Source organism: Myotis davidii, unplaced genomic scaffold (genome assembly GCF_000327345.1).
Source record: "Myotis davidii unplaced genomic scaffold, ASM32734v1 scaffold162, whole genome shotgun sequence".
Taxonomy (NCBI): domain Eukaryota; kingdom Metazoa; phylum Chordata; class Mammalia; order Chiroptera; family Vespertilionidae; genus Myotis; species Myotis davidii.
In genome coordinates, this window is record NW_006300036.1 from 5,807,787 (window position 1) to 5,834,146 (window position 26,360).

Below are 26,360 nucleotides of genomic sequence, written 5' to 3' on the forward strand. Positions count from 1 at the left end.
CTTTGTCTTTTTAAAAAGTCTTTTTGTCTTATATGATTTGATTTTTAAATTTCTATTTATGTGAAACATTTTTTCCCATCCTTTCACTTTCAGTCTGTGTGTCTCCTTACATCTGAAGTAAGTCTCTTGTAGGGAGCAAATAGACACATTTTGTTTATTTACCCATTTATCCATTCTATGTCTTTTGATGGGATAATTTAGTCCATTTACATTTAAGTAATATTTGATAGACTAGAGGCCTGGTGCATGAAAATCATGCACAGGGGGTGGGTCCCTCAGCCCGACCTGCACCCTCTCCAATCTGGGAGCCCTCAGGGGGGCCCTCTCCAATCAGGGAGCCCTGATGGCTTAGACCCACAAGCCGTGGTTCTCTGCTCTCTGTGGGGCCTGGCCGCTGCATGCCCACTGCCCCGAGGCTCTCTGTGGCCCAGAGGCTCTCTGTGGCCCAGAGGCTCTCCGCGGCCACCCCAGCTGCTCCGTGTGCATGCACGCACTGCTGAGAGGTCCTCTGCAGCCTGGACTGGATGTTTGCCTCGTTGCTGCAGCGATGACGCAAGCATCCCACCCCAGCCACTTCGCACCTCCTGCCCAAAGGCCCTCTGCGGCAGGGGCAGAATGCTTGCCTCGTTGCCACAGCAATGAAGCAAGCATTCCGCCAGGCCACTCATGCTGCCCCCTCTCAGTGGCCACCCCCAGGACTGGGGGACTCTGGCGAGGCTGAGGGGACTAGGCACTGTCATCTTGTGGCTATGGGCACCACCATCTTTGTGATGAAGTGATGATTAATTTGCATATTATGCTTTTATTAGATAGGATATGTAATTATTGACATTTTGTTAAATTTTTATTAGCTGTTTTGTAGTTTCTATGTGTTCTTTTTCTCTTCTCTTGCTCTTTTCCCTGTGGTTTGATTATTTTATTTGGTATTATGCTTACGTTCCTTTCTCATTATCTTTTGTGTATCTCCTATGGGTTTTTGTTTTGTGGTTACTATAAAGCTCACATAGAGCAGCCTATATCCATAAAACAGCCTGCTTTAAATTGATAGTCACATTTCAGCACATTCTAAAACTCTGCACTTCTACTCCCCTTACCATGTTTTATATTTTTGATGTCACATTTTATATCTTTTTATTTTATGCATACCTTAACTAATTACTGTGATTTTAGTTAATTTTACTACCTTTTTCTTTTAACTTCATAATACCTTTATAAGTGATGACTCCATTGCTTTAAGTAAATATTTACCTTTACCAATAGGATTTTTACTTTCATGTATTTTCTTGTTATTAATTAGTGCCATTTCTTTTCAGCTTAAAGAAATCCCTTAACATTTCTTGTAAAGATAAATTAGTGGTGACAAACTTCTTTGGATTTTGCTTTCCTGGAAGACCCTCTATTTCTCCTTGAATTCTGAATGATAACCTTGCTGATAGAGTATTCTTCGTTGAAAATTAATTTTTTTTCTGCACTTTGAATATGTCTTGCTGCTCCCTTCTGGCCCATAAAATTTCTGCTGAAATATCTTCCGATAGCCTTATGGGGTTTCCCTTGTATGAAGTTGTTTTCTCTCACTGCTTTCAAAATTGTCTTTATCTTTTGCCATTTTAATTATAATGTGCCTTGCTGTGTATGTCTTTGGGTTTACCTTATTTGGAACTCTCTGGGCTTTCTGGACCTGGATGTCTGTTCACTTCCCCAGGTTAGGAAGTTTTCAGCCATTATTTCTTCTAATACTTTTTGCCCCATTTCTCTCTCTCTCTTTGCCTTCTTGGATCTGCAAATGCAAATGTTATTCCTTTCAATGTTGTCCTATGGGTCTTTTCAGCCATATTCACTTTTTAAAAATTAACTTCTCTTTGTGTTGCTCTGCTTGTGTGAGTTCCAATTCTTTGTCTTATAGCTCACTGATCTGTTCTGCTTTATCCAATCTGTTTTTGAACCTCTCTAGTATATTCTTCAGTTCAGTTATTGTATGCTTCAGTGTTATATCTTCTGTTTGATACTTTCTTTTATATTCTCTTTCTTTGTTGAAGTTCTCACTATGATCATCCATTCTTTTCCCAAGTTTGCTAAACAACTTTATGACCATTCATTTGAATTCTTTATCAGGTAGATTACTTCTTTATATAATTAAGATTTTTCTGAGTTTTTGTCTTGTTCTTTTATTTGGAATATATTTCTTTGTTTCATCACTTTGTTTAACTCTGTTTCTGTGTATTAGGCAAGACAGCTACTTCTCTTAGTCTTGAATGAGTGGCCTTGTATAGGTGATGAACCTTGTTATTCAACTTTGCCCTAGCTCTTGGTTGTCTCTTAAACCTTTGTGATGTTTAAACAGTCTGATTTGTTCTTATTAGGTCCCCATTGTTGAGGGAGTGGCAAGACCTGTCAGTGTCTCAAGAAGAAATCTTATTTAGCACCTAGTTTCAAGTCTATTTGGAAGCCAGACTCTCAGGCAGCAGCTTTTAAAGTACTTGAATATATCCACAATCATTAGCCCTGCTAGTCTCCAGATCAGGAGATCTGGATGAGTTTCCCAGGTGATGCTGACTGTCTTCAGTAAGGCAGCAAGAATCCTTAACTGTCATGCCTGAGCTTCAGTGATGCCTCGAGAAAATGTCTTGTCTGTGTGTGCACATGCACACGTGCTGCTTTTAGGGAGGGAGCAGGGGGATGTTGTGATGTTGGTGCTCGCAGGCCCCAGCCAGGGAGTGGGAGAGTGTTGCAACTGGCTTTGCTGGTGACTTTCTGCTCATCTTCCCCAGCCAGGGAGTGGTTGAATCTTGCAACTCCACTCTCCCATTTCAGCAAGGTGGTAGGAAAGTGTGGAAACTACTCATCCTGCCTGTCCTAGCAATGCAGTGTGTGTGTGTATGGGGGGGAGGGTGCAACACCCAATTTCACTCACTTGTGCTAGCAGGGCAGGTGGAGAATGCAAAAACAGAATCTGCCAGTGCCTCCATCGGCAGAGAAAGTTTCAACTATTCTCTGCTCCATCCACAGGTGCTTTAAGATTAGTGAATGAATCTCCTTCAGCGGTTCTCAACCTGTGGGTCGCAAACAATGAAAATACATCCTGCATATCAGATATTTACATTATGATTCATAACAGTAGCAAAATTACAGTTATGAAGTAGCAACAAAAAATAATTTCATGGTTGGGGGTCACCACAACATGAGGATGTGTATTAAAGGGTCGCGGCATTAGGAAGGTTGAGAACCACTGGTGGTGCTTTGCAAACTTCTTTCCAGACTGGTGTATCCTCCCTATCGTGTGTTGCTACATTAGAGATGCTTGTCTCCGCTTCCCTACCCATCTCAATGTGGTCCTTTTATCTTTCTTCATGGAAGAGCAGTTTAGTTTGCAGATTTTTTGGACCCATATGTAGCTGTAGATTCTCTGTGTCCATGTCCAAGGGAGGAGGCGAGTTCAGCATCTTCTTGTGCTGCCATCTTGGACCCCCATCTGAAGGTGGCACAGCTCAGTGCAATTTCAGAAAATTTTAATCTGGGAAACTGGGAGGGCAAATGGAAGAAATGAAACTCTGTGGGAATTTGCTAACCTGTTAAAATGTAGATGGTTTGTGTGTTTTTTAAAAATTTTATAGGGGTGACATTACTCAACATGAACACATAGGATTCATGTGTGGATTACTAATTGACAAAATTTGTATATAAGACCATGCGTTCACCACCCAAAGTCAAATCTCTTGTCATCACATATTAGAACCCCTTTCTTTCCCCACCTTCCTCCCTCTGGCAACCACCACACTGCTGTTTGTGTTCATAAGTTTCAGTATTATATTCCACATATGAGTTAAATCATATAGCTCTTAGCTTTCTCTATTTGACTCATTTCACTTCGCATAATATTTTCAAGGTCCATCCATGTTGTTGTAAATGATGCTATTTCATTCTTTCTTATGGTCGTGTAGTACTCCATTGTGTATATATACCACATCTTCTTTATCCAGTCCTCCATTGTAGGGTACTTTGGCTGTTTCCAACTCTTTGGCCACCGTGAATAATGCTGTAATGAACATTAGGATACAAATATTTTTGCATATAAATTATTTTCAGTTTTTTTGGTATATACCAGGAGTGGGATTGTTGGGTCGTATGATAATTTTTAATTTTTTGAGGAATTGCCAAACTGTTTTCCATAGCGGTTGTACCAGTCTACATTCTCACCAGCAGTGAATAAGGGTTCCCTTTTTCCCACAACCTCTCCAACACTTGTTGTTGCTTGTCTTGTTGATAATGGCCACTCTAACTGGTGTAAGGTGGTATCTCATTGTAGTAGAACATTTGATGGACTTGACCCCAAAGGCAAGGGAGGTAAAGTTAAAAATAAATGAATGGAAATGTAAAAAACTGAAGAGATTCCGCACAGCAAAAGAAATGGACAACAATGTTTTTAAATTTGAATATAATTCATACAGGAAAATGTACAGATCTTAAGTGTACTGTTCAAAGTATTTTAATGTGTATATGTTTATGTCACCAACATCACACTTGAGCTATAGAGTGTTACAAGGTATTTCTTTTAATTTAGGCAAATGTTATAGTGACTGCCTCATCTGGGGCACATGGAGGTGATCCATATACCCTACAATATAGAGGGTGTGGAAAAGAGGGAAAACACATCTATTTCACACCTGACTTTCTACTGAATGATGACTTAACAGCTGGCTATGGATCACGAGGTAAGAAATAGACATTTGCCATTACTTTTTACAACATTCTGGGCTTAGTGCTGAAAAGGACTCAGAGAACCTGAAATTTGCCAAAGACTTACCATATGGTTGGGAGATAGGCCACACACCCATGAAAAAATGAGGAACAAAGTGGGCCAGAAAGAATTAAGCACCAGGTTAATGGTCCAGACAGTTAGTACTGTAAGAATTTAGTGAAAGGAGAAAACACTTTGAGCTAAGGATGGTCAGAAATGGCCTCATTGAGCAGAGGATCTTCAAGGTTGAATATCATTTTGATAAAAGGAAAAGGGGGAGAGAACAGTGGAAATAGTATGGATAAATTTGTTCTAGCAGAAGAATCCAGGGCATATTTAGACATGTGAGCAGTAGATCCTATGAATGGGGCAGAGTGACTGTGGGCAGTGAAGTAGTAGGTGAAAATGCTGAAATACACATGGAGGTTAGTGATGGAGAGCTTCAAATGCCCAAATTAGTAATTCACCACTGAAAGCTTATAAACGCAGGGGTGCCAGCAGTGCTTTGAGATGATGAACTGGACTGTGAGGATAATCTGGCTTCCTCATATCAATGGGGGAAAACTGGATAAAAGGAGAACAACTAAGAGAAGGTCAGGTACAAGGCCATGAGACTGGAATGTGGAGGCAGTGAGATGAGAAGGACAGGAAAGGTAGTAATAACAACAATGAGAATTTTCCATGTTCTAGGTGCTGTGCTGTTTGCTTTTCAAATGTTATCTTGTTGAATCCTAACAACTCTACGTGATGAGAGATATTCCAGAAGGGAAAAGGAGATCTAGAGGTCTGAAGTGCTAAAGTATGAAGGTTAAAGGGGATATATGTGAGCAGCATTAGGAACACACCAAGTTTTTGGCAGAAATGGAAGAAACCAACTTAAAGGGGGAAATCCACAAGTATGGATTGAGGCAAGTTGATTATGAGGAGCAGTGAACTATACTGGTGAAAAAACAAAACAAAACAGCCTGTAGTTGAATGTGTGTGGCTGGAGTTTGGGAAAGTAGTCAGGTTTGGAAACACATTTAGTGGGTGAGATCTGAGGGAGAAACTATGGTGAGAAAAGAGCAGCAGGTCAAAGTCCAACCATCCCAGTCTTAATTTTTTGTTTTTTATTTTAACATACTAGAGGCCTGATGCATGAAATTTGTGCAAGGGGCTTGGCCCTCGCAGCCCTGACTTAATCCAGAAAGTCGTCCAGAAGGACATCCGGAAGGTCGTTCGGCTGTTCGGTCTAATTAGCATATTAGCTCTTTATTATATAGGAGGATAGTATTGCCTTCCAATGATGTTACTATGATTACCCCCATTTAAATCTAAATAGATTCTGTTATCCTCTATATAGCTAGCAGGAGTTGGGGCAACATGCTGTATAAAACACATTTTATAAGACACTTAAAACTTTGTAAGAGTTTTTTTTCTGGTAACTATGTGTTGCTGATAATCACTGCATAAATATATAACTTCATCAGCACGTCTAAATTCCATGAGTAGGCACAAACTTTTCCTTAACACTTTCAACTTACACCATTCCCTTCCTTCCTTTGTCCCAAGGTCAAAAAATTGCACAATATGCCACAGCTTGAGTCAACTGAGCAAACACTTCCTGGGTTTTCATAACTTTAACAATTTTTTTAAAAAGTGCACTTTGAAAGGAGAGTTAAACTGAAAAGCATCATGGAGGGAGAAGTCAGTTTTGATCTGAATGTTGAAGGAAATGCAATATTTAGAGAGGTAGAGAAAAAGTTATAAAGGATTGTATGCTGAAGATGAGGGTTTCCATGAGCTAAGGGTTGCAAATAAATATAAATGTGAAGAATCAGGTATAAAAAAAAAAAAAAAAGGAAACATCTATGCTAGAGAGGAAGTTCTATGATTTCTTTGTTCCTTCTTTCTCCCTGACTGCAATATTTTAATCATCGTTCTAAATAGTAGAATTATTCTTCATCATTCTGAAGAATAAGAAAGGTTTATTTACTTATTTGGTATCTTAGTTTGTCTGGGCTGTTATAACAGACTATCACAGACTAGAGGCTTATAAAGAGCAGAAATTTCTCACAGTTCTGGAGCCTAGAAGTCCAAGATCAAGGCACCAGCAGGTGACACTGAATATACCCTTTCTGGTACATAAACAGCCATCTTCTCATTGTGAACTCACCTGGCATAAAAGGAAAGGAACACTCTGGATTCTCTCTTCTCTCTTGTTGTTGTTGTTGTTGTTCTTAATCCTCACCCAAGGATATTTCTTGCATTGATTTTATTTTAGACAGAGTGGAAGGGAGGAAAAGAGAGAGAAAGAGAGAGAGAGAGAAACATTGATGTGAGAGAGTCATATCAATTGGTTGCCTCCCACACACGCCCCAACTTATGCAGGGGATGGAATCTGCAACCCAGATACGTGCCCGTGACTGGGAATCAAACCCGAAAACCTTCTGTGTGCAGGCCGACACTCTAACCACCAAGTAACATCAGCCAGGGCTGGAATCTCTTCTTTAAGGTCACTAATCAATTATGGGGTTCCACCCTCATGATCTAATGACCCCCAAAAGGCCCCTAGCTCTTAATACCATCACATTGGGGATTAGGATTTCAACATCTGAATTTTGTTGGCACGTAATTGTTCAGTTCATTGCACTTAAATATGCTTCTTTTCTTTCCCCCAAATCCTGACGTTATAGGCCTATATGAATCTCAATAGAAGCCTGTTAGGCAGCTTCAGTGAGGAAATGAGAAGATGTAGGACTGCTCACTAGTTTCAAATAGATGTACAAGTAAATCACCGGTTTGCATTTATGGGACTAGACATGTGGGACTCTGCCTCTTTTATGAGGGGGGGGGCATAAAGGAGAGGTGATGAGAATGGGGTGAGAAAGATGAAAGTGGGAGAGAGAATTGTACTTCAACCCTTTGGAATGAGTATAGATAGGCAAGTACTGTTACATCTTCACTGATTAGCAAGTCCATTGCTGAGATTTTAGGAACTCAAAACAAAAGCTCTCTCATCCACAGGCAGAGTGTTTGTCCACGAGTGGGCCCATCTCCGTTGGGGTGTGTTTGATGAATATAATAATGAAAAACCTTTCTACATAAATGGGCAAAATCAAATTGAAGTAACAAGGTTAGTAATTTTCTCATGCTAAAAATTCAGTTTATTTATTTTTTACTCTACAGTTAAGTTTATAATGGCAGCTAAAACTTAATTGACAATTTTTAGTTTTGTAATGTTATTACTTTTTTTAAATGCTTACATGACTCAAATATCCAAAAGTGATATTCTTAGATATCTCACACCCACCATTGTCTTTACTCTGTGCTCTCTCATTCCCTCTAGATAACCATTTTTATTAGTTTCTTATTTTTGCATGATTTCTCTAGAAGATTTTTTAAAAATGTGTATTTTTCCTCATTCTTTTTTTAATAATTACATAGTGTTTTATTATAAGGATGTAACACAATTTTTCAGTCACTCTCCTGTTGTATGAGTGGGTTGTTCCCAATCTTTTATACCAATATCACTACAGGTGATAATGCCATATATGTGCCATTTCTCATGTATGCAGGCCGATCTGTATATCTATTAAATAACTTCCAAGAATTACTGACTCAAAGGGTACGCCGAGCTGTAATTTTGGTAGGTGTTGACTGATTCCTCTCCTAAAGATTGTATTATTTTTCACTCCCTTCAACGATTTGAGATTACCTATTTAGGAAGGAATCCTTTCAAATATCATTACGTGTCCATTCTCTTCTTCCTCTCATGTCCAATGGCAATGAGCTCAAAGGAGCCCTGACTTGGGATACTGTCTCTCATGCTCTTCCGTGGACCTCCAAAAGTTCACATTTATTTCCTGGTAACTCTTGCTTTGACCTTGTTTAGTTGGTAAAGCCCTTGGCAATACAAAACCTCTCATCAAGATCAAATTCTTTAAAATGAAGTGGAGGCCATTTCTAAATTGAACTTTAATAAAGCAGTTTTAAAAATATTTTATGTGTTTTTAGCAAGCTACAGTCTTGGCAACTCATTATTATATGAGCTAGTGAAGAAGAAACACAAGTATTTCTAAAATAGACCTAATTTTTCTTTCTAATTTTAGGTGCTCATCTGACATCACGGGCATATTTGTGTGTGAAAAAGGCCCTTGCCCCCAAGAGAACTGTATTACCAGTGAGCTTTTCCAAGGAGGTTGCATGTTTTTATACAATAGCACGCAGACTGCAGCAGCGTCAATAATGTTCATGCAAAGTCTATCTTCTGTAAGTATGGCCTTAGAATGACACAAGATCTCATCTCTTCCCACGGCAGACTGATATGTTTTAAACATTTAAACAAAAAATATAAGATTCGCTATTTTTTAGAGTTTGGGGCACCTTAGAGTTCATCTACTTTTTATTTTACAGATTATAAAGTAACGGAGGCCCCAAAGATGATCACCAAAAATAGATTCCTTAAGAAAAGTGATTATTTGCTTTCCAGAGGAGGTGTTTTAATAATGAGAGCCCTGTAAACCCCAAAATAAATTGCTCACATGGTGGTGTTCCTGTATCTTTTCACAGGAAAGTGAACTGGGTTAATGAGGGATATAACATAGGATCACTGCTCTCTTTTGAGGTAGCAATCTACTCTTATTTTAATTGCACTAATTCTCTTCCCATTGTTTTGTATAGTCTAGAACTTAAAAAGAAAATTCAGGTCTACCAAGGGAAGTCAACTAACCCCTGTCTTTGCAGGTTGGGAAACTCAACCTTGTCATCATTACACACCAACTGGCAAGAGACTAGTATATAAATCCAGAACGCCATTCTAAAAATCATTTTAAAAGAGTACTCTGCCATGGGCATCCAATACTTGCCTCCTTAGTCCAGTCCGTTTTCTCTCTGAAGGAAGCAGCATGGAATAGTCCAGTCCTCACCAGAAGCCTGCTGTGAGAGCTTGGAATCAGAAAGGAGGGACTTAGGTGATACAGGGGTTCAGTGGCATCAGCCTTCCTGACCAGATGTATCTATCCATCTTCACAAAAACCTGAAGGTCACGTCTGTGAGTCATCTCTGCTCCACAGAGTTTAAAGCACCGTGGGCATGCGTCTCTGTGAAGTTGTCTGTTCCCACAGCTGACCAATACCCCTTGGATTGACACAGTTTTTTTAGATAACTTTTTTCTTCAGTCTGGTTTTAGTCAAGACAGAGTCATTCCCTAAATTTGAAGTGATATTTCTTAGTATTTTTTTGTGATCCATTACGTTTTTAATTTATAGCTTTAGTGTATGAAGCCAATCTAATTACATGTATTTCACCCACAGATACTGTGGGTGACTAGACACCGTCCTTGTGATCCTTTGAAAGATCGATGCATTAATACCCAGTCAGATAAGCTTTACAATCACCTAACCACAGTCATGAAACAGAAAGTTAAAAACAAATAACAACAAAGAAAGTAGGTTCTACTCCTGACTCCCCATTCTACTAAGAAACTTGTGTTCTTACGCAATTATTAAACCTTTGGAGCTTCCATTTCCTCTTTTATGAAATTAGAACTTGGACTAAGAGATTCTTCTGGCTGTAAGTGCCCCTGGTTCCATTAACAGGAAGCAGCCATTCTTTGTAGGAATATAGCCATTGGGAATAGATGGTAACACATTACTTTAAAATGCAAACCACACCTTTACAGGGTTGTTGACACAGGCCTAGTATTATTAAATGAATTCTCCCTATATTTCCAAATAAGGAGAAAGATCAGGAAGTAGATTTAAGTTGGTTTTCTCCTTATCCTGTTTTTACAGAGATCAATATTTGAACTAGGTCAATATATGTTGACTGATCCATAAAGGAGCAGTAGTCATTAAACATGATTTCAAGAAATAAGCTGACCAAGATATCATCTCCAGGGGTGTTTTCTTTAACACAATATCATGCTAAGGAAGGTGGAAGATTGTTTTGTTTTTTTAGATTAAGATATATATATGTGGTCTGCTCTCTGTTATCCAAGTGCAAATAGACTATAACAGAGCTTGATCTCGGTACAAGGGTGCCAGTGTTTCAAGCAAAGGGTGCTAAAGGTTAGGTGTATATTTGATGTCAGTTTTGAAGTAAAGAAGGACATTGCTGTGGCACTTATTCCCCATGTTTCGCTCACCTTCCCTTTTACCTTTAGTTGCTTGAGCACGAGCCGCATGGCCAGCATGACAGAAGAGCTTTAATCTCTCACAGTCTTTGCTCTTCTTCCAGGTGGTTGAATTCTGCAATGCGAGTACCCACAACCAAGAAGCTCCAAACCGACAGAACCAAATGTGCAGCCTCAGAAGTACGTGGGATGTAATCTCAGACTCCACTGACTTTCATCACAGCTCTCCCATGAACGGGACTGAGCTTCCGCCTCCTCCCACCTTCTCCCTGGTCCAGGCGGGGGACAAAGTGGTCTGTTTAGTGCTGGATGTGTCCAGCAAGATGGCAGAGGTAACATTTTTGAACCACAATGACTGTAAAACATTCATCATGTTTTTCCTATCAGTTTTTAATTCTTTTTTTATTTTCAAAGTCTAAGGGCAGAGGAGGGAGAAGCCAAAAGTTTGCAATAGTCATAGACATCATCTTTTCCTGGGGGCAGGAGGAACAAATTCAGAATGTATCCCAGAAATTGAGATAATGCAGATAAATGAAATATACAGATAACTCCTAGCCTTTATTTTTATTAATAATTGCAACATTTTCCCACCAAGGCCCTTTTCCAAAACTCTTACATGTAACGAAAGGCTCTGGTCTGTCCACCTTCCACTCACCAGGCAAGATCCTTGGTGGAGGCAAGAGACTGTGAATTGGCAGCGAATGTGCATATCCATTATGAGTACATTTTCCATGTCACTGTGGACAGAAAACCGTATCTCAGTTGTCTGACAATCTAGCAGCCCTCCAGAAACCCACCAAGCCTGAAACATCTACTACCTACCCTTTTGCAGAAAATGTCCACTGACCTCTGATCTATGCTCTTGAGGTCATTTCTGCTCTATTATATACCTGTATGGGTCTGCTACACTTCTCTTCCGACTGTGCATTCAGTGACATCACATGGACAGCTTGACATCAGCCTCGGTGGGAGTATTTACTCTACAGAAATTGTCAACTGCAACAATCAGGGTTTTCTACTTTCTCTCTCTCTTCTCTCTCTCTTTCTCTCTCTCTCTCTCTCTCTCTCTCTCTCTCACACACACACACACACACACACACACACACACGAAAGCCAGTTTTTAAACATTTACAGCATACCACTATCTACTTCATAGATAGGGGTTGTTGAGGTGAAATAAATGAGATAATATTAAGTTTTTGTTTCATAACTGGTAGCTATTATTTTATAATAATATTTCTCCTAAGGTAGAGTTTGTCCTCTTTTTTATCTGAATCAGTAGTCCTAGAAAATTTGCCTTTCCTGGCTGGTCTATGAAATATTAGGAAAACCACTAATACATTCAGTTTCTAGGTAATTTTGCAATCTTGCCTACCTGTAGTTTGACAAGGGCACAGTCTTCTCATATATGGTCTTGGGGTAATTTATATCAGCTATCTGCCTGTGTGGAGTAAGCATGGATTTAGTGGAAGGGAAAGATAGTTGTACTTGAAAGAAGAGCTGAAAGAAGCAGATGAGAAATAAGCCTAAAGTAACAAAATCATGGAAAAGCCAATTTTCCTTCCTTTTTCTGATAACACTGTCCTTGATATTAATTTACTTATCAGGGGCTTAAGCCATGCTGGCTTGGGGGATACAGAAATGACAGAATAGTGTCTCTGCTTTGAAATACAACATAGTGAGGAAGACATGACACGTGTGTGAATAAATACAATTGAGTGTGATGAAGCTCCACAGAGTTGCAAAGCATCATCTAGTTCTGTAGAGGAAAGGGACTGAGGAAGACTTCACTGAGCAAGGGAACTTAGCGTTGAACCTTGAAGGATGTGAAAGTACCTGCTAGGTTGGGTGAAGTGAGGGAGGTGAGGGAGAAGGACATTCCAAGGAAGGGAAGAGTATGTGCAATGACTGAGAGGCAAAATTAGAAGGATTTGTTCAGGGAAGGTGTATCAACTGGTATGGCTATAACTGACGTTGGCTGGCTCCAAGGAATTGGCAGGTAAGATGGAGATATGGAATGAATTTAAGAGAAACTGAAGACATCGAGTTGATAGGACATGGTCAGGGATGTGGGGGCTGGCTGGTAACAGGGACAATAAAAGAGAGCGAGAGCTCCAGCTTGCTAGTTTAACTTGTTAGGAGTAGAGGGCATAATTGAAAATAATGAGATGAAGACTGTCATGTGAGCAAGAGCAAGTTTACTAAATGGTTACTATGTATCCATTTTTCAGATAGAAACCTGAAGCTAAAAAAAAAATATAAGTAATTTCTCTCTGGTCACATAGTTAGCAAAAGTTGAAGGCAAGTCCTTGTTTTATCCACTCTACCAACTTACCTCTCAGTATTGTAAGAGAAATAATAGTTTGGAAAGAAGGCAATGAAGTCAAAGTGTGTAGAGTTTGAGATACCTGTGGGACATTAAATTAGTGATGTTTTCTAAGCAGTGCAACGTGCAGATACAGATGTTGAGAGAGATGCCGGGGTTCTAGATGGAGACCATGGTTATCACTGAACAGGTGGTCACTGAAGCTCAGCTTCCAGTTCATGGCCATCAAAACAAGTGACCCTAATGAATTAATCAGCATCATCACCTGCCCCAGACTGGTCACTAATATTACTTTATACTTGGTTAGTAGTTCAAGAAGTAACAGTACAGTCGTACATATATCTCAGTTGATCCTCACAGCAATTCTAGTTTAGTAAGTAAGAAATATATTATTACTAGAGGCCCAGTGCATGAAATTAGTGCATGGCTGGGGGGTCCCTCAGGCCAGCCTGCCCCCTCTCCAATCCGGTTATTTAAATATTAGAGGCCTGGTGCATGAAATTCGTGCACTGGGGGCGGGGGGGGGGTGTCCCTCAGCCCAGGCTGCATCCTCTCCAATCTGGGATCCCTAATCCGGGGCCCCTGCGGGATCAGGCCTAAACCAGCAGTCAGACATCTCTCTCGCAATCCAGGACCGCTGGCTCCTAACTGCCTCTGCCTGCCTGCCTGATTGCCCCTAACTGCCCTCCCCTCCACCCCCCCACTGCTGGCCTGATCATCCCTAACTGTGCTCCCTGATGGCCTGATCACCCCTAACTGCCCACCCCTGCCAGCCTGATCGCCCCTAACCACCTCTGACTTGGCCCCTGCCACCATGGCTTTGTCTGGAAGGATGTCCAGAAGATGTCTGGTCTAATTAGCATACTACCCTTTTATTAGTATAGATTCCCACTTTACAGATGATGTGCCCAGCCTAAGATAAACACTATAATAGAAGTTAGTGCCAGGATAGATACTTCTGAGTGCCACTCTCCACTTCTTTGCAATATTTTATCTTACCCAGATTGAATTTTAAAAGAAACAGCTGAGTTTTAAAAGAATTCTGAGTTGGAGAGAAATGGTGAGGATATGTATTCTGAGAGAGTGGTATCTATGAACAGTTTGTCAGGGACAGAATCCCAAACTACTCCCTTCTCCCAGAAAAGCATCCATTTTTGAGCCTGGAGTTAATCTAACGATATTCTATCATGGTGTCACTCTTTACAACTCAAAAAACTTGCAAATCAAAACTCTAAAAAATTAGCAGAGGTCTTTGCTTATTAGGCAACTTAATCATACTTTTGTTTACCAACCAAATGTTGTTACCTTTCTTTCTTTTGGGGACATAGGCTGACAGACTCCTTCGCCTGCAACAAGCGGCAGAATTGTACTTGATGCAGATTGTTGAAAGTCATACCTTTGTGGGCATTGTCGGTTTCAACAGCAAAGGAGAGATCAGAGCCCAGCTACACCAAATTAACAGTGATGATGACCGAAAGCTGCTGGTTTCACATCTGCCTGCCACTGTGTCAGCTGACGCAGAAACCAGCATCTGCTCAGGGCTTAAGAGGGGATTTGAGGTACAGTACCCCAAGTCTGGGATCACTATCACATTCCTTTCCTTCGTTTTTTTATCTGATTTGGGGCAATCTGTTACAATGTGGTCACACAGCCTCACTCTAGGAGAGCAATGATGGCTCATCATTAAGGTCAGGAACCATGTCTTGTTCACCATTGTATTCCCTGTGCCTAACAAAGTACCTGACATGTAATAGTTGCTTAATAACTGCTTGTTGAAGGAAGGAGTGAATCAATGAAAAGAATGGCACAGATGAGGAGACTTCAGCATCATCTGGACACTTGCTGAAACTGTTCCTGTCAATTCTGGGACTATCCTAGCTGTGGCCAATCTTACCCTTGGGTTTTCTAGTCAAAATCAGCCTATCTGGCTCCTGCCTGCAGTCATACCAGACTTCAGGCATATACAACTCAAGACCAGAGATATGTTTCAGGAATGTTACAGTTCATCAAAATTAGCATAAGTTTGGATTCAGCGTCTGGGATGCAGCCATCAATCAAACATCTGGTATCAAGCAAGACACATCAATTGCTATTGTTGCGGTCTATAGGCAAATGTTACTCAACCTTGGCTTCCCATTGAAATCACTTGGGAATTAAATCCTGATGCCCAGGTCTCATCTCCAGAGAGTCTGATTCAATTGATCAGGGGTGTGGCCTGGCCATTAAAAATGTTAAAACTCCCCATCTGATTCTAACGTGAGCCATAGTTGAGAACCACTGTTCTAGGGCCCTATTGGTCACTCACTGGCTCTCAAAGGCCAGATCTCACACGGTCAAGTTCCCTCATATCCTCCATGGGGCACTCTATTCTGAACTAGTGGCACATCATGGTGACTGGAACAGAAGGAGACCCTGTGCACAAGCACACGGGCAAGGGTGTGTAGGATGACAAGTGCTGTGATGGGGTGGTGAGGAGTAAATGGGGATGGACATGGAGTGCAGGAGCTACAGAGGCCCTCAGGGAGGCATATGCCCAGTGGTGGGGAATTTCAGGATGAATTTTTCTCCTCAACAAGACAATCTGAATTACATTTCCTTCCGAATGACCGATACTCCATGTTCAGGTGGCTGAAAAACTGAATGGAAAAGCCTACGGCTCTGTGCTGATATTAGTGACCAGTGGACATGATGAGCATATCAGCAACTGCTTACTCACTGTGCTCAGCAGTGGTTCAACCATTCACACCATTGCCCTGGGTGCATCTGCGGACAAAAACCTGGAGGAACTTGCACATCTTACAGGTAAATAAATTCCTAAAAACTTATGTCTTAAAGCACTTCCTTTCAATTTGAATATTCAAAGCACAACAGTAAAACCAGATTATGCCAACAGAATACATGGCTGAATTGAAAAAAATACAAACAGCTTTCTTAAGGAAAAATACACACGAATCGTTGCTAAAAGTTGCCTAAATTTTGCTGAATATTTTTTTCCATTTTACTTGGAAGGTGACAATTGTACTCATCCAGTGAAAATATTTTTTATAATTTCTTTGTTAAACTAGCCTGAGCATGTATGATCATGGAACTAAAAATATGTTTAAGATGAAATGCACTGACTTCTATGATAAAGACACATATTATATTGTAAGCCACATGTCTTTTTCTAAATGAGGCACAGAATAATCTTATCTTACATTCTTATATTCAATAAAAATGGGTATGCTGACTTGAAAACTGAAAGTTAAGTTTTACTGAATTACTTTTGAAAATGTTTTCAAAATGTAAATATAAATATATAGCAGTATAGGTCACAATTAACCTAGATTATCCAGGAATTATATTCATTATAAGACTAATAAACATGTATTTATTGAGTTTTTACCATGGACGGAATAGAGTTCTAGACCCTCATATTACATCTGTGGACAGAAGAGACAAAACCACCGCTTTCTGCGGCTCACTATGTGATTGTGAGGGCGCCATGCAAAGCAAATCAAGCACCGCTCCTAGCTCTCCCGAACCAACCCCCTTATGCAAAGAAAAGTTGTTGGAAATGGCCTAAATTTTATTTTTGTATTCTGTTATACATTTTAAGAGTTAACATCCAAATCATGTATTTCAGGAGGTTTAAAGTTCTTTGTTCCAGATAAATCAACCTCCAATAGCATGATTGATGCTTTCAGTAGAATTTCCTTGGGAACTGGAGACATTTTTCAACAATGTATTCAGGTCAGAATCTCCTCAATGTTATACTTACAGCTGGTGGGGGGAGGAGGTGGGGGACAAGGAAAATAGATGAATTGGGTTCATTGCCTCCTTCACCTTATTTGAATATGTAATGAGCTTCCTGGCATCACCAGAGCCAGGCTTCATTTCTACCTGATGTCCATACTTCTCAGCCTTAGGAGTCATTTTCTGCAATTGCTTTTCAAGTTCTATAAGCAGAACTTGCTCTTTCCTCATGGCTCAAAATGGGGGTGAGGATGGGAATGCAGTGGAGGTAAGGCCCAGAAGAAAAATTAAAAATCATGTATTTAGTTTCAGTTCCATAATAACTTTCCATAAATCAGAATCCATTTTACTTTAGCTTATCCAAAAACTTCTTTGAAGTTCCTCTCACATATAAAAAGTATCAACTATTCCATTAAATTCTAAAAATTCCTAAATATCTTTTTAACAACCACAGTTTATTTTGTTCACAAAAGCATCCTCTAATCAAGCTAATTTTTAAAAGGGCCCAAATTTTTCTTCTAAGTAGTTTAAAGATATTTTGAACATAACTGAACAAAATTTCATCTGCTGTTTCCTCACAGATGGTAAGTGAAGCTGCCAAGTTAATGGCTTCACAGGAACAATGAAGTCAGTAAATTATTCCTAGAAAATTTTTAACATAATTATATGTACACAGTAGAGGCAATAACCATCATCCCATGATTAGAAGTGTAAAAGGGAGAGGGTGTTGGGGGTTATCTATAATACTGTCAACAATTAAAAAAATTTTTTTAAAGAGAAGTGAAGAAAGGTGAATTATAAATGACAATATATATTAGACTACAATTAGCTTTCTGAATGATCTTCCTACCTGTGATTTCCTTTTTGATAATCCTATATAATAAAAGGGTAATATGCAAATTGTCCCCTCTACTGGGAGTTCTACTGGAGTTTGACCAGGGCATGGGGCCAGCCCGCCAACTGCCCAGGGCCCTTCCCCCTGGCCCTCTCAGCCCTATTGGCCCTGATGGGTGCTGGTCTGCTGGACACCACCTGTGCACGAATTTGTGCACCGGGCCTCTAGTATGAAATAAAAACAAATGTGTTAAAAAGTTATTATTCATATGGCTCAAATCAAAATATTATTCATATGGCTCAAATCAAACTTATGTTTCCAAGTTTGGCCACCTCTCCCCACTTGCTTTTGTCATTAGCCCCACTAGACTGTGAGCAGAACCACATCTAAGCCCCTCCAAGAGCCCAGGGCCCAGCACAGAGTACGGTACAGAGGCCAGCAGTTCACAAACACTTGTTAAACTGATTTTAGCAAATAGTCCACAATGTCTCTGCTGTCATCCACCAAAAAAGTTTATATGCTTTCCAAGTTTGCGAATTTTAGTGTTACTAATGTATTTATTGAATAAGTATAATTTCTCAGGTATTTATAAACTTGTATCCATTGTGAATACACAATGATTAAATGCTGTTGTGTGAGACTTGTATTAATTGTAACAAAATATTTTATTATCTACTATACTTGTATAATATACTATATTTTGCTTTGGCAATAAATTTTTACATGAAAAATGATTTATGTAAATATAATGCATGTCAGAATTAAGTGATTATTTTTTACTATTCATTTTTGTCACAAAAGAAAAGGACGGAATGATTACGCATACACTAGAAACCTTCATATATATGTATTCTTTTGAACAGCTTGAAAGTATGGGTGAGAATGTTCAACCTCACCATCAATTGAAAAGCACCGTGACTGTGGATGACAGTATGGGCAATGATACTACCTTTCTAGTCACATGGCAGACCAGTGGGCCCCCTGACATTGAACTGGTTGAACCTAATGGGAGAAAATACTACACACATAACTTTACCATCAGTCAAGCTTTGAAGACTGCTCGCCTCTGGATTCCAGGAACTGCTCAGGTAGGTGTTCTGAGCTTGTTTCTAATGACAACATTCAGTCGAGTAAAACACTTTCAGTTGAATCACATAATTAAATGCATTGTGTAAAGGAAATCCTATTCTGATCTAGCAAAATTTTACTTTAAATTTATGAGGGCATTTTGTGAATGCTAAAATTATAAGGGGGGGAAATTAAGGTATGTTCAAAACTTTAACAAAGGAAATTAGTATGTATGCAGTAAAAATAATTTATTTTTGCTTACGTCCTTCTTTACAAAATCGACATAGACAGACTTATCTGTGCACTTAGAAAAACCCTCTACTTAGAATCTATATTATGAATACATGCAATACATATTTTTGAGCACCTACTGTGTGTTGAGTCTTGTTTTAGGTGCTTCATAATAAAATGCCATGACATGAACAAGAACAGGGTTCTCAGACATACAGGAGGGATATGCAGATGAGACGGGGTGTGGGGGTGGGAGATCAGACCCTGAAGTGAAAATATAAAAATGGAAATATGGGGGATAAAGGGGACAAAGGTGTGAATGACATTCTGAGCAGAGTGAACAGCACACAGGAAGGCTCAGAGAAAAGGAATATGGCTCTTTGTGGAACTGCAAGTCGTTCAATATGGATGAGCTACTGAGTAGCCTGTAAGATGGGTATTTAGGGGGAGAAAAGTGGAGGGAGTGATGAGACCAGACAGATAGACAGGAGGGGGCTCCGCAGGACGGTAAAGGGAGTAGAAGTTTGAATTCTAAAGGTAAAGGGAAACCACTAAAGGTTCTAAGCAGGGTGGTGAATTGACCACAATTACTCTTGCACTAACTGAATGCAGTCCCCCCTCATAACTGGTGGCTCTCCCTCCCCAGCTTCCCTGCCTCTAGGCTAGCATTTATCTCTCTATCAGGTGATCCTTCTGAATTGAAGCACTACCCAGGTCAAACCTGCCTCCTATTCAAAAATCTTTGGTGGTCTCAGGATAAAACCCATGTGGTTACTTTTATGTACCAAGCCCTTCATCTTCCGGCTTCTGCCCAAATTTATCTCTTACCCTTCTCCCAAAATCCTGTGCTCTGTTCCTACTTAACTTTTTTTCAAACTCATCACGTTCGTACACACCTGTGCACAAGGGCCAGGAACACTTTACCTACCTCTCGCTGCCTTTGCCTGACGTCTTAGTCTGGATGAGGTGCCCTATAAGGCTTATAGGGACACACTTATTACACCCAAAGAGTAGTTTCTGATGTGAAGTTTCCTGCTATGTATCTGTTACTAATTTCATAATTACAATAGAGATAGGTAGGCAGATAGATATAGATGATCTTGATGCCTGAAATGTGACTTCACTGGAAAATGGTAAAGCACGTGAATCTCACAAAGAAGGCTGGGTAAGGTGTGGTGGCTTCTTACCTTTCCACACTGAGTCACAGTCACACCCCAACCCGTTGTTTCCTCTCTTGTTCCTCCTGCCCGATTGTATTCCTTCTCCTACTTCCAGGGTTTAAGGAGCAGCAGCGGGAAAGAGAGGGAAAGGAGGATTTATGTACAGTTAATGAAAAGAACAAATTTCTGCTACATTGCAGTTTAAGCTTTTTTTTTTTTTTCAGACATTATTTTGTATGGCTCCCCCGCCCCCGTAGTTTAGACAAGCAAAATAGGATGACATTTAGCAATATTTTTATAAAGTACTGAACAAAGATGTTATAGAATCCTGACCAATTAAAAAAAGTATTCCTTTTCTTCATCCCTAATAGTGTATGTGAGCTTTGTTGCTTGAGATTTTGGGGTATGTTGAGGATTTGGGGGAAGTGGAGGAAAGGGAGGATACTATTGCCTTTAGGAAAGGTTATCCACGTAAATCACAATTGTCTGCTTAACTTACCATAATTTTCTCCCTTACATAAAAGGAATAAAAATATTGACTATCCTTTTGGATGAAGGGGCTCAGGTTAATATTTGCAAAGTACTTTGAAGCTTTGAAACCCTGTTATCATCTTCTAAAATGTGACTCAAGATGTGTTCTCCACAGATAAATTCAGGTTATAATTCCTTAAAGAGGTGCCGAGTAATGTAAATGGGTTGTGCTGTGAGAGCCATGTAAATACTGAATTTTAAGCAATATTACTATTCCTGACATTCTTTTGTGGTATTTTAGAAAATGCAACATCAATAAGATAAGAACAAAAAACTCTAGGCGCCTAGATTTATGGTTTAAAATGAAGGGTTTACCTTTTTCTTCACCCCTGACAAAGCAGAACCCCTTTGTTTTGCAGCCTGGACCCTGGACTTACGCACTGAACAATACCCACCATTCTCTTCAATCCTTGAAAGTGACAGTGACCTCTCGTGCCTCCCACTTGGCTGAGCCTCCTGCTACTGTGGAGGCCTTTGTAGAAAAAGACAGCACCTCTTTTCCCCACCCCGTGATGATCTATGCCAATGTGAGGAAGGGCTTTTACCCCATCCTCAAGGCCACTGTAACTGCTTCTATTGAGTCAGAGATTGAAGAGCTCGTTACGCTGAAACTTCTTGATGATGGAGCAGGTAACAAGCTATGTCATGTCAGTTTTCATGTGCTGCAGAGCTGCTGTGATGCTGCAGCATCCTGATTGAGCTCCTCTTTAATATCCTTTCAGTTCAATCGTTTTGCTCACCAAGTCTTGTGAGGTTCTCAAATTCTCATAGCATCACTGATACACAAGTAGCTACAGGTTACATGCGCACAAGGAAAGCGAACGTGAACTTGGAAAAGAGGGTATCCATGAAGCTCTGCAGAGTGTCTGTGTGTGAGCGAACTGGTGGAAGAGTCGCTAGGTCCTGGCTTCCACCTGCCCCGTGACGCTGGCCACTCAGCGAGGCCACATGGGAGCAGGTCCTGTGCTCCTGTGACAGGCCCACATTCCCCCAAGACTCACCAGCTTCACTATTCACTGAACTCACCAGATTGAGCAATTAAAAGAGCAAACGGAAACCCACGAAGGGGGATGCAATGACAGTGAACCCGTTTTTCTCTCCTTGAACCCAATAGTGAAGAGAAAATTGCAAATTGAACTTGTGACCCACAAGATTACCCTGGACTTTCTTTAGCCAAGTAGCCAGGGCAATAAGAGGGCATGGCCAGTGCCTTTTGCACGTGTGATTTGGTCACAAGAAGGCCAAGCCAGCAAGCCTAGTGGAATCCAGATAGCGATTTTGCCACTGCTGGGGAAATCTCAGTAAATTACAGTAAAGCAAAACAAAACCCGACTTTAAAGCACTCACTGCGCACGGGGGAGTTCAGAGCTTCCTCCTCACACACAGACAGCACGACATCCAGCTGGCAAACGGCAGCATCTGGGGCTCTTCCTGATGAACTTTTCTGACCTCCAAACACAAACTCCTTGGCCGTTTTATCTTTCCTGTTCTTTTTTGTTTTTTTTTTCCTAAACTAAATTCTCAGAATGACAATGGGCCTCAAAGTCTATGTTAGCAACCCCAAGTGTATGATCTACTGATAAAATCATTTTCCTTCCCTCTATTGTTTCAGAGAAAACCCATTAATATGTTGCCATGGCAGTCTTGTATGCCATTTATGAAACAAACATTCATTTAAAGGATTTTAGTTCAAGTCTACCTCAGAGGGATACCAGAGAAGTCCTCTTGTTTTGTCCATTGGAATGGATCCGAATGACCTTGCATACCCTTGATTGCTTACCCTTGGCCACACCTTTCATTTTTTGTATGGAGTCCAAACCTGCACTTTGCAGAATGTTCCCACTTTGCCCAGCCTGCAGGCTGGCCTCCAGGAGAACGTTATCTTAGGAAAGATCACTTGAATAGACTCAATAGGCTTTACTATTTATTCCCTGGAACCATTTTGTTTGATGTCTAAATTTATACTCTAATGACAGAAACAATGAAAAAAGATTGTGTAGGCATTAAAGTGTCAATTTAGATTTTTTTCCTTAGCACACATGCATTGTCTAATACTTATTTTTATATTGGAAGTGGTATTTATCTGCTAAGTAAAATCGATAAATAAACCACGGCTTAGAGAAATTTTCCATTATCATTTCTCAACAACGATAGACCTTATTCAGCATTAAATCACTAGTCAGTACACAAAACAATTCCTAAACCTACTATGATCATAAGTTGCTCAGCACTTTTTATTTTAATTAAATATAGTCTTCCTTTTCTCGTGCTGAGGAGCAGCCCGTCCTCTGCCGTAGGGACTCTAGGACACTCACTTTAGTGAAGATGCAAAGCCAGCGGGCAGGCTGGGTGTGAGGTATGGGAAGAGGACAAGCTGCTTGACCAGGGACTGTGATCTGCACTTGGGCTGAGCTGTACCTCCCTGCTGCCCTGCAGTCTAAGCCTTCCTGCCATCCAGTCCTGGACTTGGTTTGGAACCGAACTGCTCCCTGAGGTTCCATACAAAAGGAGAAAAGTCGAGCACGGGCCAAGCTTTCAGCATGTCTCCTGAAGCAAGGCAGCGTTGGGTGGAACCAAACCCTGTCAAACGCCAAGTCAGTGAGCCCCTTCCAATCAGAACAGCGGTTCCATGTGCCCTCTAATGAAAAAGTTAAATGATTTCACCCTTTTAAAAATCAACTACAAGTATTTTTTTAACCAGGAATATTTTTTTTTAAATCAGGGCTTCAAGGATATTCATAAACTCCTTGAAATTATGTGAACATATGCATGTGTGCATGCATATTAATTTCCTGGGAACAGATCACATTTATCTAAAAAGGATCTATGACTGTAAACAAGCTTTAAAATATGCTTGGTTTCTGTGGGAAACTAGTATTATTCAGGAATAGGAAGGAGAGCTTTAAAGGTGATAATGAAATGCTTTCTTAGCACTGAAGCGGGTACAACTCATTTACCTTTAGAAAATAATTTTTCATAGGTTAAGGAACCACAGGGAGAAATTATGGAGCCATTAGATTTTTAATCACCTGATAATATAAAAAATAGTTATGACCATGGTTATAAGAGGAGTGAATCTTATTTCTTTTTTTAAACATATTTTTATTGATTTCAGAGAGGAAGGGAGAGGGAGAAAGAGAGATAGAAACATCAATGATGAGAGAGAATCATTGATCAGGGCTGCCTGTTGTACGCCCCCCACCCCGCTACCTCTCCTCCCTCCTCTCCTCCCCACCTCCACTGGGGATCGAGTCCACAACCTGGACATGTGCCCTTGACCCAAATCGTTCAGTCCCCAGACCAACGCTCTATCCATTGAGCCAAACCACTAGGGCATGACTCTTATTTCTTAATGATTTAATTAAATATTAGTATTCAGCTGTGATGTCATGTTGACATTGAGTTTTTTTATATGCCTACAGGTGCTGATGTTATAAAAAATGATGGAATTTACTCGAGGTATTTTTTCTCCTTTGCTGTAAATGGTAGATATAGCTTGAAAGTGCATGTCAATCACTCTCCCAGCATAAGCGCCCTAGGCCTCCACTCTCTTCCAGGGAGTCACGCTATGTATGTACCAGGTTACATAACCAATGGTAAGAATCATTAGCACTGCTATTTGAGTAACATCGTGTAATATGTATATAACTGATGAGTGTGTGTGTGTGTGTGTGTGTGTTTGAGAGAGGAGAGGAAAAGAAGTGAAAGAAAAAGAGAAATGGAATTTCAAAACTTTATACTTAAGACAGTGCATAAGTTGTTGATTATCTCTTTACTCTTCAAAGATTCATGGCAGTAGATTACAGGAAGGGAATAGGTAATTACCACAGATTCTCCTGCCTCCATTTTAGTCATTATTTTGAGCTCCTTCTTGTGACTGTTTTGTCAGAATTACTAACAGATAAAGAGATTTATTGAGTTTTCTCAGTTCCAGCTCCTGCATTTCCTCTACAGAGGCTTAGGCAAGAGAAAGAGGCACTTAGTAGTTAGCAGTTAGAAGAGGGAAGCAAATAACCCAAACAATCCACACAGGAAATGAGTTCCTGAAAAAACAAGAGTTTGGATATTACAAATAACTGAGTGCTTCCTGAAGATGCTACGTCTTCCTTCAAGATAAAAGGGCCAAATAAATAGAAGATCCACATTTTTTTCAACACCATTATTATAGTTCCTGATAGGAAACAGTGAATAAAGTATAACAAACAGAAATATACTACATTATTTTATAAAATAAATCTCAGAAGCATTTCTAAGTGCTTTTATTTTCAAAACTGCAGAATGTTTACGAATACTTTTCATGTATTTTATCAGCTGTAATGAATTATTTTGTATCTAAATATAATACTTCATTTCTAAATAGATATTCCCTCTTTCATTTATGAATCAAAGATTTTTGAAGGCCTACCAGGTGACAGGCTCAGTCCTAGGATCTTGGGATAGCAGGTAAAATGAGACTTGATTCCACTCAAGGAGTTTACAGGTTACTGACTGGTCTGAGAATCTTTTTAAAACTCATACTCTGACAGGATAAAAATATCATCATCTCGCCTACAGTGAGATTAGAATCGTAATATTTAACTGTGTTTTTATCTGTGTCCTTCATATGGGCCCTTAATAGCCTAGAAAGGAAAGTTAGGTTTCCCTCGGCATGCCTGCCATACACAATATTCACTTTATCAACTAATTTTTAGATGATGACTTTGAGCATACACTTCACAGAAAAGTGAAAGCTGTTGTTTACACCACCAAATCTCCAGACACAATAGCATCTACCTCTTTCCTCCTCCCAAGGGCTGGCTTTGCCTCCTGTGCGCCCCTCATCCCTCTGAGCAGCAGACAAGCATGATGTATTACTTCCCGTATTAAATACTTTTTGTTGGTCCCTCTTCAGCTACTGCTCACCTTTCTAGTTCCCATTGTTAGGTTCCTTGAAGTAAACCTGCTGTCTATACTTTCTCACCTCCCATTTACTACTCTGTTCACTGCAATGACTTCCATTCGAATCACTATCCTATTCAAATCACTCCACTGGACTAGCTCTGGCCGTAGTCACCAATAACCTCCCTACTGGTAAATAGGAAGGACACAGTTCATTCCTCTTTTGACCTGACTTTAGCAGTATCTGACACAACTGATTGATTTCTCCTTTGTCATTTCCTTGTTTCTCTGATAGGACCCTCTCTTGATTACCTCTTATGCTCCTGGATTCTTTGCTGTGTGACTTTGGGCAAGTTACTTAGCTTTTGTGTACTTCAGTTTCATCATTAGTAAAAATGGGGGTCATAATTTTACCCTCCTCATAGCATTGCTGGGAAAATTAAATATTTGATACACATCAGGTACTTAGAAAAGTGCCTGGCACATGGTAAGCCAGGCACTCAATAAATGCAATTTATCATTATAGTTGAAATTGTTATTAGATAACCTCATTAATCCATATAGCTTTAATAATATCTATAAGACTCTAACTTCCAAATTCATAACTTCTAAATTATTAAATCCAGCTAAAACCTCTTTGGGAGATTAAAATCCATCTCTGACATTTCGATTAGATGTTTTCCAGGAATCACAAACCTTGTAAAACTTACAGTTTTAGTTTCCTTCACTTTTGCCTGCTTTTCCTC

General features: G+C 40.0%; 1 protein-coding gene across 1 annotated transcript in view; it reads left to right on the top strand.

Annotated features, from left to right (window-relative positions):
- The window catches only part of CLCA2 (chloride channel accessory 2), a 38,388-nt gene that overhangs the window by 6,923 nt on the left and 5,105 nt on the right, over positions 1 to 26,360 (top strand). The window contains exons 3-12 of the mRNA XM_006776267.2: positions 4,559 to 4,709; positions 7,742 to 7,850; positions 8,827 to 8,986; positions 10,955 to 11,182; positions 14,505 to 14,735; positions 15,801 to 15,978; positions 16,802 to 16,908; positions 18,610 to 18,834; positions 21,096 to 21,366; positions 24,159 to 24,332. Coding sequence (XP_006776330.1) covers positions 4,559 to 4,709; positions 7,742 to 7,850; positions 8,827 to 8,986; positions 10,955 to 11,182; positions 14,505 to 14,735; positions 15,801 to 15,978; positions 16,802 to 16,908; positions 18,610 to 18,834; positions 21,096 to 21,366; positions 24,159 to 24,332 — 1,834 coding nt within the window. The remainder of the gene's footprint in view (positions 1 to 4,558; positions 4,710 to 7,741; positions 7,851 to 8,826; positions 8,987 to 10,954; positions 11,183 to 14,504; positions 14,736 to 15,800; positions 15,979 to 16,801; positions 16,909 to 18,609; positions 18,835 to 21,095; positions 21,367 to 24,158; positions 24,333 to 26,360) is intronic.